The following is a 15,194-nucleotide window of genomic DNA, read 5'->3' on the forward strand; positions in this document are numbered from 1 at the left end:
CTATCCATGATCACATGGATCAGCCAGCTCTATTCAGTCACAGAGCTGCAGCCTCAGTGCAGAACACCTATCCATAATCGCATGGATCAGCCAGCTCTATTCAGTCACAGAGCTGCAGCCTCAGTGCAGAACACCTATCCATAATCGCATGGATCAGCCAGCTCTATTCAGTCACAGAGCTGCAGCCTCAGTGCAGAACACCTATCCATGATCACGTGGGCTGTTAATCCAATCTCTTCAATGCTGAGTGAGACATAGAGGTCCTGTTTTTAACTCCACACATCACTGACAGGACATTTAACTCTCCTGACACTTAATCTATTTAAGACCATTGCGAGTTATAGTCCATATCAGCAATAACCTTAAAGCGTCATATTGTTTCATTAATTTCTAGAAGGAAAGTTGTGCTTCCAGGTGAAAATGTTTCACCTCAAAGCAAAAGGTATGTTGGTGAAAGTAGAAAGGAAACCCTTTACATTGTGGGTTCAAAGTTCAAAACCTTCCATACATATTATGTAACTGTTCGATGTCTAGAACAAATTTCCTACATTTGCTCCTTAGCTAGTGAATGACCTCGTGTGTCTGCCTGCATCATTGACTGAGTCCATTTTTTTAAAAAAAGCCGTTTAGGCAGGCTTGGCTATGGGAGAAATCTGCCCTGCTTCAGCAGAAAACCAGGTCAGCAAAAGAACAGGCATTGGTTAGGCGCAGTGGAACACTCCAAACACTGCACTACTCAAGTTGAAACACATGGAGGATGTTGATACTGTATTACACCTGGAGGATGTTGATACTGTATTACACATGGAGGATGTTGATACTGTATTACACCTGGAGGATGATGATACTGTATTACACCTGGAGGATGTTGATACTGTATTACACCTGGAGGATGTTGATACTGTATTACACATGGAGGATGTTGATACTGTTGGAGGATGTTGATACTGTATTACACATGGAGGATGTTGATACTGTTGGAGGATGTTGATACTGTATTACACATGGAGGATGTTGATACTGTATTACACATGGAGGATGTTGATACTGTATTACACCTGGAGGATGTTGATACTGTATTACACATGGAGGATGTTGATACTGTATTACACCTGGAGGATGTGTTACACATGGAGGATGTTGATACTGTATTACACATGGAGGATGTTGATACTGTATTACACCTGGAGGATGTGTTACACATGGAGGATGTTGATACTGTATTACACATGGAGGATGTTGATACTGTATTACACATGGAGGATGTTGATACTGTATTACACCTGGAGGATGTTGATACTGTATTACACCTGGAGGATGTTGATACTGTATTGCACATGGAGGATGTTGATACTGTATTACACCTGGAGGATGTTGATACTGTATTACACCTGGAGGATGTTGATACTGTATTACACCTGGAGGATGTTGATACTGTATTACACCTGGAGGATGTTGATACTGTATTACACCTGGATGATGTTGATACTGTATTACACCTGGAGGATGTTGATACTGTATTACACCTGGAGGATGTTGATACTGTATTACACATGGAGGATGTTGATACTGTATTACACCTGGAGGATGTTGATACTGTATTACACCTGGAGGATGTTGATACTGTATTACACATGGAGGATGTTGATACTGTATTACACATGGAGGATGTTGATACTGTATTACACATGGAGGATGTTGATACTGTATTACACATGGAGGATGTTGATACTGTATTACACATGGAGGATGTTGATACTGTATTACACATGGAGGATGTTGATACTGTATTACACATGGAGGATGCTGATACTGTATTACACATGGAGGATGTTGATACTGTATTACACATGGAGGATGTTGATACTGTATTACACCTGGAGGATGATGATACTGTATTACACCTGGAGGATGTTGATACTGTATTACACCTGGAGGATGTTGACACTGTATTACACCTGGAGGATGTTGATACTGTATTACACCTGGATGATGTTGATACTGTATTACACCTGGAGGATGTTGATACTGTATTACACCTGGAGGATGTTGATACTGTATTACACCTGGAGGATGTTGATACTGTATTACACATGGAGGATGTATTACACATGGAGGATGTTGATACTGTATTACACATGGAGGATGTTGATACTGTATTACACCTGGAGGATGTTGATACTGTTGGAGGATGTTGATACTGTATTACACCTGGAGGATGTTGATACTGTTGGAGGATGTTGATACTGTATTACACCTGGAGGATGTTGATACTGTTGGAGGATGTTGATACTTTATTACACATGGAGGATGTTGATACTGTATTACACCTGGAGGATGTTGATACTGTTGGAGGATGTTGATACTGTATTACACCTGGAGGATGTTGATACTGTTGGAGGATGTTGATACTGTATTACACATGGAGGATGTTGATACTGTATTACACATGGAGGATGTTGATACTGTATTACACATGGAGGATGTTGATACTGTATTACACCTGGAGGATGTTGATACTGTATTACACATGGAGGATGTTGATACTGTATTACACCTGGAGGATGTTGATACTGTATTACACCTGGAGGATGTTGATACTGTATTACACATGGAGGATGTTGATACTGTATTACACCTGGAGGATGTTGATACTGTATTACACATGGAGGATGTTGATACTGTATTACACATGGAGGATGTTGATACTGTATTACACCTGGAGGATGTTGATACTGTTGGAGGATGTTGATACTGTATTACACCTGGAGGATGTTGATACTGTTGGAGGATGTTGATACTGTATTACACATGGAGGATGTTGATACTGTATTACACCTGGAGGATGTTGATACTGTATTACACATGGAGGATGTATTACACCTGGAGGATGTTGATACTGTATTACACATGGAGGATGTTGATACTGTATTACACATGGAGGATGTTGATACTGTATTACACATGGAGGATGTTGATACTGTATTACACCTGGAGGATGTTGATACTGTATTACACATGGAGGATGTTGATACTGTATTACACCTGGAGGATGTTGATACTGTATTACACCTGGAGGATGTTGATACTGTATTACACCTGGAGGATGTTGATACTGTATTACACCTGGAGGATGTTGATACTGTATTACACCTGGAGGATGTTGATACTGTATTACACCTGGAGGATGTATTACACATGGAGGATGTTGATACTGTATTACACCTGGAGGATGTTGATACTGTATTACACCTGGAGGATGTTGATACTGTATTACACCTGGAGGATGTTGATACTGTATTACACCTGGAGGATGTTGATACTGTATTACACCTGGAGGATGTTGATACTGTATTACACATGGAGGATGTTGATACTGTATTACACATGGAGGATGTTGATACTGTATTACACCTGGAGGATGTTGATACTGTATTACACCTGGAGGATGTTGATACTGTATTACACCTGGAGGATGTTGATACTGTATTACACATGGAGGATGTTGATACTGTATTACACCTGGAGGATGTTGATACTGTATTACACCTGGAGGATGTTGATACTGTATTACACCTGGAGGATGTTGATACTGTATTACACCTGGAGGATGTTGATACTGTATTACACCTGGAGGATGTTGATACTGTATTACACCTGGAGGATGTTGATACTGTATTACACCTGGATGATGTTGATACTGTATTACACATGGAGGATGTTGATACTGTTGGAGGATGTTGATATTGTATTACACCTGGAGGATGTTGATACTGTATTACACCTGGAGGATGTTGATACTGTATTACACCTGGAGGATGTTGATACTGTATTACACCTGGAGGATGTTGATACTGTATTACACCTGGATGATGTTGATACTGTATTACACATGGAGGATGTTGATACTGTATTACACCTGGAGGATGTTGATACTGTATTACACCTGGATGATGTTGATACTGTATTACACATGGAGGATGTTGATACTGTATTACACCTGGAGGATGTTGATACTGTATTACACATGGAGGATGTTGATACTGTTGGAGGATGTTGATACTGTATTACACCTGGAGGATGTTGATACTGTATTACACCTGGAGGATGTTGATACTGTATTACACATGGAGGATGTTGATACTGTATTACACCTGGAGGATGTTGATACTGTATTACACGTGGTCTACCTCTATAATAGTAGACCCATATTGATATGTAAACCTCTATAATAGCAGGCCCATAGTGATATGTAAACCTCTCTAGTAGTAGACCTACATAGTGATATGTAAACCTCTATAATAGTAGACCTACATAGTGATATGTAAACCTCTCTAGTAGTAGACCCATAGTGATATGTAAACCTCTCTAGTAGTAGACCTACATAGTGATATGTAAACCTCTCTAGTAGTAGACCTACATAGTGATATGTAAACCTCTCTAGTAGTAGGCCTACATAGTGATATGTAAACCTCTCTAATAGTAGACCTAGTAGTAGACCTACATAGTGATATGTAAACCTCTCTAGTAGTAGACCTACATAGTGATATGTAAACCTCTCTAGTAGTAGACCCATAGTGATATGTAAACCTCTCTAGTAGTAGACCTACATAGTGATATGTAAACCTCTCTAGTAGTAGACCTACATAGTGATATGTAAACCTCTCTAATAGTAGACCTAGTAGTAGACCTACATAGTGATATGTAAACCTCTCTAGTAGTAGACCCATAGTGATATGTAAACCTCTCTAGTAGTAGACCTACATAGTGATATGTAAACCTCTCTAGTAGTAGACCTACATAGTGATATGTAAACCTCTCTAGTAGTAGACCTACATAGTGATATGTAAACCTCTCTAGTAGTAGACCTACATAGTGATATGTAAACCTCTCTAGTAGTAGACCTACATAGTGATATGTAAACCTCTCTAGTAGTAGACCTACACAGGGATATGTAAACCTCTCTAGTAGTAGACCTACATAGGGATATGTAAACCTCTCTAGTAGTAGACCTACATAGTGATATGTAAACCTCTCTAGTAGTAGACCTACATAGTGATATGTAAACCTCTCTAGTAGTAGACCTACATAGTGATATGTAAACCTCTCTAGTAGTAGACCTACATAGTGATATGTAAACCTCTCTAGTAGTAGACCTACATAGGGATATGTAAACCTCTCTAGTAGTAGACCTACATAGTGATATGTAAACCTCTCTAGTAGTAGACCCATAGTGATATGTAAACCTCTCTAGTAGTAGACCTACATAGTTATATGTAAACCTCTCTAGTAGTAGACCTACATAGTGATGTGTAGGAGACCCATAGAGATATTTAAACTTTCTGTAAGGTAGAAATGTCTAGCTTTGTGTAATTCAGAAATTACTACGTTTCTGCCCACTGAAGGTGTCTGTCTGAAAATGACTGTCATGTTAACTTGTTCAGATTCTTTACGGACAAGTGTATTATTTTACCTTTATTTAAAATGACAAGTCAGTTAAGAACAAATCCTTATTTTCAATGACAGTCTAGGAACAGTGGGTTAACTGCCTCGTTCAGAGGGAGAACGACAGATTTGCTCCTTGTCAGCTCTGGGATCCGAACTTGCAACCCTTGCGGTTACTAGCCCAACGCTCTAACCACTAGGCTACCCTGCCGCCCCATTGACATGCAGTGAAGCTTATACAAGTAATAAATTGTCCACTAGCAGTTGTATGGCAAAAAAAAAATAACTAAAAAATTACTCCAAAAAACTGCAAGACAAAAAAAAAACACAACGTTTGCATTAGTCATGCTTACAGGATCTAGAAGTCGTGTAACCTTTTCAACTGGGTAGAAGAGAATCACCGAGGACAAGCGTGTTACAGTTACCGTGACAATGAGGAGAGGATGATTACCTCTCGCCCCCGTGGCTGTGCTGCAAAGTCAATCTTGAAACGTCAGGTATCCACGTTGGACTCAGTGAGTCCGGAGACATCTCTCTCTCTCTCTCTCTCTCTCTCTACTGGAGAAAACAGATTAATCAAATGTACAGCGTAGCAGTACGGTGAGAAGGATTAGTAATACAACTGCCAAAGAAGAAGAAGAAGAAAGATGTAGTGCTGGAGGGAAAACAACTTGAAACGTCTGCAAAACGTCTGCAAAACGTCTGCAAAACGTCTGCAAAACGTCTGCCAAACGTCTGCCAAACGTCTGCAAAACGTCTGCCAAACGTCTGCCAAACGTCTGCCAAACGTCTGCAAAACGTCTGCAAAACGTCTGCAAAACGTCTGCCAAACGTCTGCAAAACGTCTGCCAAACGTCTGCAAAACGTCTGCAAAACGTCTGCAAAACGTCTGCCAAACGTCTGCCAAACGTCTGCCAAACGTCTGCCAAACGTCTGCAAAACGTCTGCAAAACGTCTGCAAAACGTCTGCAAAATCAGCCGTACAAGTACAAGAGTCGCTGAATCCAGAGGCACTTTAACACCTGGTTTTGATTGAAGACGATCGAGATTGAACTTGGCCTGATGGTTAAACACTCAAGCAAGCTGTTGAAGGTGCTGAATCAATGAACGAACCAATGAGTGAGTCAATAGACTAGTAGTAGGAAGCCACACTGCAACCATATTATTAATAGAATGGCCAGTAATGTTCGTTCTAGACCTACCTATTTCTACGACCGCAACCATCTGCTTACAATGAAGACTCACACTGTGACAAAAAAGAGCTATTAGACAGGGCACCGCTTACGGACCTGCGTGTTATAATAATGCAATGTTAGGTGAAAAGACGAAAGTTCATTCATCTGTAGCTGTGGTTCTCAAACTTTTTTGGTTACTGTACCACCAAGTACATTTTGCTCTGCCTGGAGTACCCCTGAAGGACCCCCACCTGAAGAACCCCCTCATGAAACTCCCCGTCCTGAAGAATCCCCTCCTGAAGGACACCAAACTGAAGAACCCCCTCATGAACCCCCTCTTGAAACTCCCCCTGCTGAAGAACCCCCTCCTGAAGGACACCAAACTGAAGAACCCCCTCATGAACCCCCTCATGAAACTCCCCCTGCTGAAGAACCCCCTCCTGAAGGACCCCCTCCTCAAGAATCCCCATCATGAAGAACACCCTCCTGAAGGACACCCTCCTGAAGAACCCCCTCCCGAAGGACACCCTCCCGAAGAACCCCCTCCTGAAGAACCCCCTCCTGAAGGACATCCTCCTCATGTGCTTCTAGGTAGTCGAGAACCCCTGATGTATAGTAGCTATGTACTCAACACTGTTCACATTGCCCTTCGGTAGTAGATAGGAGAATGTGGGGATGAGAGCGGAGCGGAGTGAGAAGCTGTTCGTTCTGACAGTGCTGACCGTGTCAGGTAAGTCAAGGAGATAGTAGTAATATGATCAGACATGTAAAAAGGCTAGGCCTTGCCACTCCTCATGTGTTATTTATAGAGGTATGCCATTACTGAGCAGTGCTGCATGTAGAGGGGATGAGGGATATGGGGGGATGGGCAGGGGGGGGCGTTTTAGCTGAGTGAGAGAGACAGCTAGAGACGGGTCAATGATGAAAAAAGGTTCTCAAAAGTGATTTAAAAAAATTAATTAAAAAGGTAAATATTTAAAGTGTGAAACACTTTTTCTGTTCTGTTGAGTATTACCTACGCACATTCTGGGTTTGTTGCAATAAATTATTGTTCAAAATCTGATTTTGTTTTTATAAGATTGTTAAATTTACCTTTTAAAATAAAAGTTTTTTGGTACGACCATGAATGTTTTGGAAATAATTTGTTTTCGGAGCATTATTTATAGAAAATAATAGTAAAATAGGAATATATATATATGTTATATATACAGTATATATATATATATATATATTTCAGATATTCAACCTCTAGTATTGGACTGGCAGTGTTGGATGGTGTTGTAGGACTGGCGGTGTTGGATGGTGTTGTAGGACTGGCGGTGTTGGACTGGCGGTGTTGGATGGTGTTGTTGGACTGGCGGTGTTGGATGGTGTTGTAGGACTGGCGGTGTTGGATGGTGTTGTAGGACTGGCGGTGTTGGACTGGCGGTGTTGGATGGTTTTGTAGGACTGGCGGTGTTGGATGGTGTTGTAGGACTGGCGGTGTTGGATAGTGTTGTAGGACTGGCGGTGTTGGATGGTGTTGTAGGACTGGCGGTGTTGGACTGGCGGTGTTGGATGGTGTTGTAGGACTGGCGGTGTTGGACTGGCGGTGTTGGATGGTGTTGTTGGACTGGCGGTGTTGGATGGTGTTGTAGGACTGGCGGTGTTGGATGGTGTTGTAGGACTGGCGGTGTTGGACTGGCGGTGTTGGATGGTTTTGTAGGACTGGCGGTGTTGGATGGTGTTGTAGGACTGGCGGTGTTGGATAGTGTTGTAGGACTGGCGGTGTTGGACTGGCGGTGTTGGATGGTGTTGTTGGACTGGCGGTGTTGGATGGTGTTGTTGGACTGGCGGTGTTGGATGGTGTTGTAGGACTGGCGGTGTTGGACTGGCGGTGTTGGATGGTTTTGTAGGACTGGCGGTGTTGGATGGTGTTGTAGGACTGGCGGTGTTGGATAGTGTTGTAGGACTGGCGGTGTTGGACTGGCGGTGTTGGATGGTGTTGTTGGACTGGCGGTGTTGGATGGTGTTGTAGGACTGGCGGTGTTGGATGGTGTTGTAGGACTGGCGGTGTTGGACTGGCGGTGTTGGATGGTGTTGTAGGACTGGCGGTGTTGGATGGTGTTGTAGGACTGGCGGTGTTGGATGGTGTTGTTGGACTGGCGGTGTTGGATGGTGTTGTAGGACTGGCGGTGTTGGACTGGCGGTGTTGGATGGTGTTGTAGGACTGGCGGTGTTGGATGGTGTTGTAGGACTGGCGGTGTTGGATGGTGTTGTTGGACTGGCGGTGTTGGATGGTGTTGTTGGACTGGCTTCACTCTGATGTGCACCCAACACTTGTATTGATACAAAAACAAACTAGAAAAAGTACATTAACAAAATAAAATGTGTGTACTTGCTAGCTTGTCTTGAAGTATTTATGGTATAGCCAGAACATGTGAAAGTTGGTTTGGTGCTTTGGCTTGAACGGTTATTTTTTATTGACATTTAAATAGTTATAGTTTATTACATTTTGAAAATGTTGAAGTTGATTTAATGTTTGGAGTTGAAATGGCCTAAGAGCAGTGGCATTTGACATGTCTACCACCATGGTCTTATGATGAACATTGAATCATAAAGCTCTCATTGTGGCTCCCGAGTGGCTCAGCTGTCTGAGGCACTGCATCTCAGTGCTAGAGGCATCACTACAAACCCTGGTTAGTTCCCGGACTGTATCGCAACCAGTTGTGATCGGGAGTCCCATAGGGCGCCGCACAATTGGCCCAGCGTCGTCCCCGGTTAGGGGAGGGTTTTTCCGGGGTGGGCCGTCATTGTAAAATAACAAATTGTTCTTAACTGACTTGCTTAGTTAAAAAAAAAAGGTCCCATAAAATGACACAACATTTTATACTGACACAATATATAAAATGACACAATATTATACTATTTTAACAAGCGTTTGACAACAATCTGCGTTGAGTCTGTACCATTCAATGTTGGTTTGGTGTTTGTTGCTTTAATGGTTCAAGACCAGTGGAAAATCCCCAAAAACTGAATTTCTGGGGACTCCTGTAACGGTTTTCTTGACTTGACGGAGAGGCGGACCAAAGCGCAGTGTGGTTATTTTGACTCATGTTTAATAAAGCACTTCACATTAACAAGAACAAGAACAAGAACAAGAAACGTGAAAACCCAAAACAGTCCTATCTGGTGCAAACACAGAGACAGGAACAATCACCCACAAACACACAGTGAAACCCAGGCTACCTAAGTATGATTCTCAGTCAGAGACAACTAATGACACCTGCCTCTGATTGAGAACCATACTAGGCCGAAACATAGAAATACCCCAAATCATAGAAAAACAAACATAGACTGCCCACCCCAACTCACGCCCTGACCATACTAAATAACGACAAAATGAAGGAAATAAAGGTCAGAACGTGACAGTACCCCCCCCCCCAAAGGTGCGGACTCCGGCCACAAAACCTTAACCTATAGGGGAGGGTCTGGGTGGCGGCCCCTGGCTGACTGGCGGCACTGGCGGCCCCTGGCTGACTGGCGGCACTGGCGGCCCCTGGCTGACAGGCGGCACTGGCGGCCCCTGGCTGACTGGCGGCCCCTGGCTGACTGGCGGCACTGGCGGCCCCTGACTGACTGGCGGCCCCTGGCTGACTGGCGGCCCCTGGCTGACTGGCGGCCCATGGCTGACTGGCGGCACTGGCGGCCCCTGGCTGACTGGCGGCCCCTGGCTGAATAAAGGTCAGAACGTGACAACTCCGAATGATCATTATGGTTTTTACCATATGTCTTGTTTCACATAAATATGTTTTACAGGTCACTATTTGTGCTCCCACATTAAAACTGACTTTGATTGCAAGTGTGTATCTTAAGTATTGAAATTAAATATAGAAGGTGTTTCAGATAATTCAAAATGTATATTGGTTTTCAGTGGTTTTACTGAATTATGAGAAAACATTTTTTTTGGGGGGGGGGAAACCTGACAGGGAGTGGAAATGTAAACTTATCAAACATTTACGAGAGACTTACTAATCTTCTTAACCAGAGGGTCTCTCACGTGCGTCTTCGTGACGTCACATCCTGTCACATGAGTATCGTCAGGTGATTTGATCCAAAATGGCGACTTAATGTCGTACCCCATATAGCAGTATAGTAGATTAGAACACAAAATAATGGCAGAATAAACTTTGGACCGTTTTGTGACGATTTAAGCTGTTTAACATGTATATGGATTGCATTTGGGGCTCCTGAGTGGCACAGTGGACTAAGGCACTGCGTTTTGGTGCTAGAGGTGTCACTACAGACCCTGGTTCGATTCCAGGCTGTATCACAACCGGCCGTGATCGGGAGTCCCATAGGGTGGCGCACAATTGGCCCGACGTCGTCCGGGTTTAGGCCGGGGTAAGCAGCCATTGTAAATAAGAATATGTTCTTAACTGACTAGTCTAGTCTAGTTAAATTGAATTTCCAAAAAAATGTGTGCCTTCGGACGGTTGCCCTAGTGACCGTTTTAATTACATTTCCCTTTGAACTCTTTCAGGACTCAATAAAAGAGAAAGGTCACATAACATTTGTTTTATATTAGTTGTCGAATTTTGTAAAATATTTTATCCAGACACTGTGTACACGTCACGTGATTGACCCAGACACTGTGAACTAGACAGAGGCTGTGTGCAAAATGGAACCCCTATTTCTAATATAGTCCACTACCTTTTGACCAGGTGCCCACCTAGGTAACAGGGTGTCGTGTGCCATATCAGACGCAGACCTGCATGTGGGAGATATGCTTCTGGGGGCAGAGGTGTCACTGCAAGGCGTAGAGAGATGCGGTCAAGGAGACAGAGATCCTTCCTGTCCATGCGGATCCTTGTCTGAAACATTTCACCATGTGTGTTCCTATCCCTTTACCGTCCCAGTGACTCTTCTAAGGGCACGTAGTAATTGAGGATGTTTCGCACAACAGCATAATATGTCTGGTGTGATTCATTTTGTTTATTTTGTTTATTTTATCTCCATCAGCTTTTTGCAGAAGCAGCTGTTAACTCTTTCTGGAGTCCACAACAACAACAACAACAAAAACACTAAACACGACGAAGTAACAAAAGACTAATAGACAAGAACAGTCACACAAATGTAAAATACAACGATATACAGACAAGCGTATGATGAGTGTCATCACACAGTCGACCTCCAACCGCCATGCAGTCAACCATGGTGTGAGGCTGGCTGTTTTGTGTCTGCGAATGGTAACGGTGTAGTTTTTATCCCTTGACGGCAAAATGTTCATCTGTTCACCCTTCCTAGGTGCAGGTGCAACCTATCAGGTAAAGAGTTGAGACACACAAGCATCATCCATGACACACTAATGCCCTTTTTACATACTACTGAGCCAAGCCCAGCTGTAAGCCTACTGCACTGTCCGTCCTGGTTACGCATTCACTGTAGTTGCTGAGCCTGGAACCATGCTGAAAAGGACACGGCGAAAATAAAATATTCCAAGCCAGTAACGGGGCTGTTAGGGTCAGTGTGCAGGAATACCTGGTTCTACGGAGGCAGATCCCCTGTTCTCCAGTGATTCCTGGTTCTACGGCGGCAGATCCCCTGTTCTCCAGTGATTCCTGGTTCTACGGCGGCAGAGCCCCTGTTCTCCAGTGATTCCTGGTTCTACGGCGGCAGAGCCCCTGTTCTCCAGTGATTCCTGGTTCTACGGCGGCAGAGCCCCTGTTCTCCAGTGATTCCTGGTTCTACGGCGGCAGATCCCCTGTTCTCCAGTGATTCCTGGTTCTACGGCGGCAGATCCCCTGTTCTCCAGTGATTCCTGGTTCTACGGCGGCAGATCCCCTGCTCTCCAGTGATTCCTGGTTCTACGGAGGCAGATCCCCTGTGCTCCAGTGATTCCTGGTTCTACGACGGCAGATCCCCTGTTCTCCAGTGATTCCTGGTTCTACGGCGGCAGATCCCCTGTTCTCCAGTGATTCCTGGTTCTACGGAGGCAGATCCCCTGTTCTCCAGTGATTCCTGGTTCTACGGAGGCAGATCCCCTGTTCTCCAGTGATTCCTGGTTCTACGGCGGCAGATCCCCTGTTCTCCAGTGATTCCTGGTTCTACGGAGGCAGATCCCCTGTGCTCCAGTAATTCCTGGTTCTACGGCGGCAGATCCCCTGTTCTCCAGTGATTCCTGGTTCTACGGTGGCAGAGCCCCTGTTCTCCAGTGATTCCTGGTTCTACGGCGGCAGATCCCCAGTGCTTCAGTGATTGCTGGTTCTACGACAGCAGATCCCCTGTGCTTCAGTGATTCCTGGTTCTACGACAGCAGATCCCCTGTGCTTCAGTGATTCCTGGTTCTACGGCGGCAGATCCCCTGTTCTCCAGTGATTCCTGGTTCACGAAGGCAGACAGCAGATCCCCAGTTCTCCAGTGATTCCTGATTCTACTGCGGCAGATCCCCTGTGCTTCAGTGATTCCTGGTTCTATGACAGCAGATCCCCTGTTCTCCAGTGATTCCTGGTTCTACGGCGGCAGAGCCCCTGTTCTCCAGTGATTCCTGGTTCTACGGCGGCAGAGCCCCTGTTCTCCAGTGATTCCTGGTTCTACGGCGGCAGATCCCCTGTTCTCCAGTGATTCCTGGTTCTACGGCGGCAGATCCCCTGTTCTCCAGTGATTCCTGGTTCTACGGCGGCAGATCCCCTGTTCTCCAGTGATTCCTGGTTCTACGGCGGCAGATCCCCTGCTCTCCAGTGATTCCTGGTTCTACGGAGGCAGATCCCCTGTGCTCCAGTGATTCCTGGTTCTACGACGGCAGATCCCCTGTTCTCCAGTGATTCCTGGTTCTACGGCGGCAGATCCCCTGTTCTCCAGTGATTCCTGGTTCTACGGAGGCAGATCCCCTGTTCTCCAGTGATTCCTGGTTCTACGGAGGCAGATCCCCTGTTCTCCAGTGATTCCTGGTTCTACGGCGGCAGATCCCCTGTTCTCCAGTGATTCCTGGTTCTACGGAGGCAGATCCCCTGTGCTCCAGTAATTCCTGGTTCTACGGCGGCAGATCCCCTGTTCTCCAGTGATTCCTGGTTCTACGGTGGCAGAGCCCCTGTTCTCCAGTGATTCCTGGTTCTACGGCGGCAGATCCCCTGTGCTTCAGTGATTCCTGGTTCTACGACAGCAGATCCCCTGTGCTTCAGTGATTCCTGGTTCTACGACAGCAGATCCCCTGTGCTTCAGTGATTCCTGGTTATACGGCGGCAGATCCCCTGTTCTCCAGTGATTCCTGGTTCACGAAGGCAGACAGCAGATCCCCAGTTCTCCAGTGACTCCTGATTCTACTGCGGCAGATCCCCTGTGCTTCAGGGATTCCTGGTTCTATGACAGCAGATCCCCTGTTCTCCAGTGATTCCTGGTTCTACGGCGGCAGATCCCCTGTTCTCCAGTGATTCCTGGTTCTACGGAGGCAGACAGCAGATCCCCTGTTCTCCAGTGATTCCTGGTTCTACGGCGACAGATCCCCTGTTCTCCAGTGATTCCTGGTTCTACGGTGGCAGATCCCCTGTTCTCCAGTGATTCCTGGTTCTACGGAGGCAGATCCCCTGTTCTCCAGTGATTACTGGTTCTACGGAGGCAGATCCCCTGTGCTCCAGTGATTCCTGGTTCTACGGCGGCAGATCCCCTGTTCTCCAGTGATTCCTGGTTCTACGGAGGCAGATCCCCTGTGCTCCAGTAATTCCTGGTTCTACGGAGCCAGATCCCCTGTGCTCCAGTGATTCCTGGTTCTACGGAGGCAGATCCCCTGTGCTTCAGTGAAGCCTGGTTCTACGACAGCAGACCCCCTGTGCTTCAGTGATGGCTGGTTCCACGGCGGCAGAGCCATTGTGCTCCATCCTTTCCAGTGATGCCTGGTTCTAGGGTTAACGTGAAGCAGCTTCAGAGGGAAGGTTGAGAGGGTTCACTAGCTAGGAGAACCAAGTCATGAGAAAAAAGACCTGCTACTGCTTCTCCTCTGTTTCTGCAGAGAGAAGACAGCTCCACGTCAGCCATTTAAATCAATTCACCATAAAGTGCATCTCATTGTCCGAGAAACCTTGAAAGAGAATGCAAGCATTTCTTAGGCACATTTAGGCTCTCTCTCACAATTGTGCCGATTTATCAACAACAAAAAAATAAGTTTTGGTCTATTTCTGTCTCAGCAAAATTCACAGCCACGACTGTATCTTCTCGTCTGGTTATTACCCTGTAATGATCCTCTATTTTAGCTGATTCAATAGGAAGCAGTGATGCTCTGTTCTGAATCTTATTTCACCAAGAATGAAAACCAATTTTTATGGTATAATACAGTGTTCTCTGCTAATAACTGCATCGTAAATTCAGCATTTCCATCATTTTCTATTACTGTAATTACTTTCTATTACTGTAATTACTTTATATTACTGTAATTACTTTATATTACTGTAATTCTGAAAGGATGGTGTGATGATGATTTTGCTGTACTATGAAAATGAATGGAGAGAAGGATGAAGGAGGATCTGCTGTGCTGCAGTAGAGAGAGAGAGGGGAGAGAGGGAGAGGGAGAGAGAGAGAGGGAGAGAGAGGGAGAGAGAGAGA

General features: G+C 44.9%; 1 protein-coding gene across 1 annotated transcript; it reads left to right on the forward strand.

Annotated features, from left to right (window-relative positions):
- Nucleotides 1-6,886: 6,886 nt before the first annotated feature.
- On the forward strand, nt 6,887-7,276 carry LOC118939466 (repetitive proline-rich cell wall protein-like). Its single transcript, XM_036945802.1, has one exon. The coding sequence runs from the start codon at nt 6,887-6,889 to the stop codon at nt 7,274-7,276; it is 390 nt and encodes a 129-aa protein (XP_036801697.1).
- The last annotated feature ends 7,918 nt before the right edge of the window (nt 7,277-15,194 follow it).

Source organism: Oncorhynchus mykiss, chromosome 16 (assembly GCF_013265735.2).
Source record: "Oncorhynchus mykiss isolate Arlee chromosome 16, USDA_OmykA_1.1, whole genome shotgun sequence".
In the NCBI taxonomy this organism is placed as follows: domain Eukaryota; kingdom Metazoa; phylum Chordata; class Actinopteri; order Salmoniformes; family Salmonidae; genus Oncorhynchus; species Oncorhynchus mykiss.

Coding starts and splice junctions, on each gene's coding strand:
- LOC118939466 (XM_036945802.1), top strand. CDS start 6,887: ATGAAACTCCCCGTCCTGAAGAATCCCCTCCTGAAGGACACCAAACTG.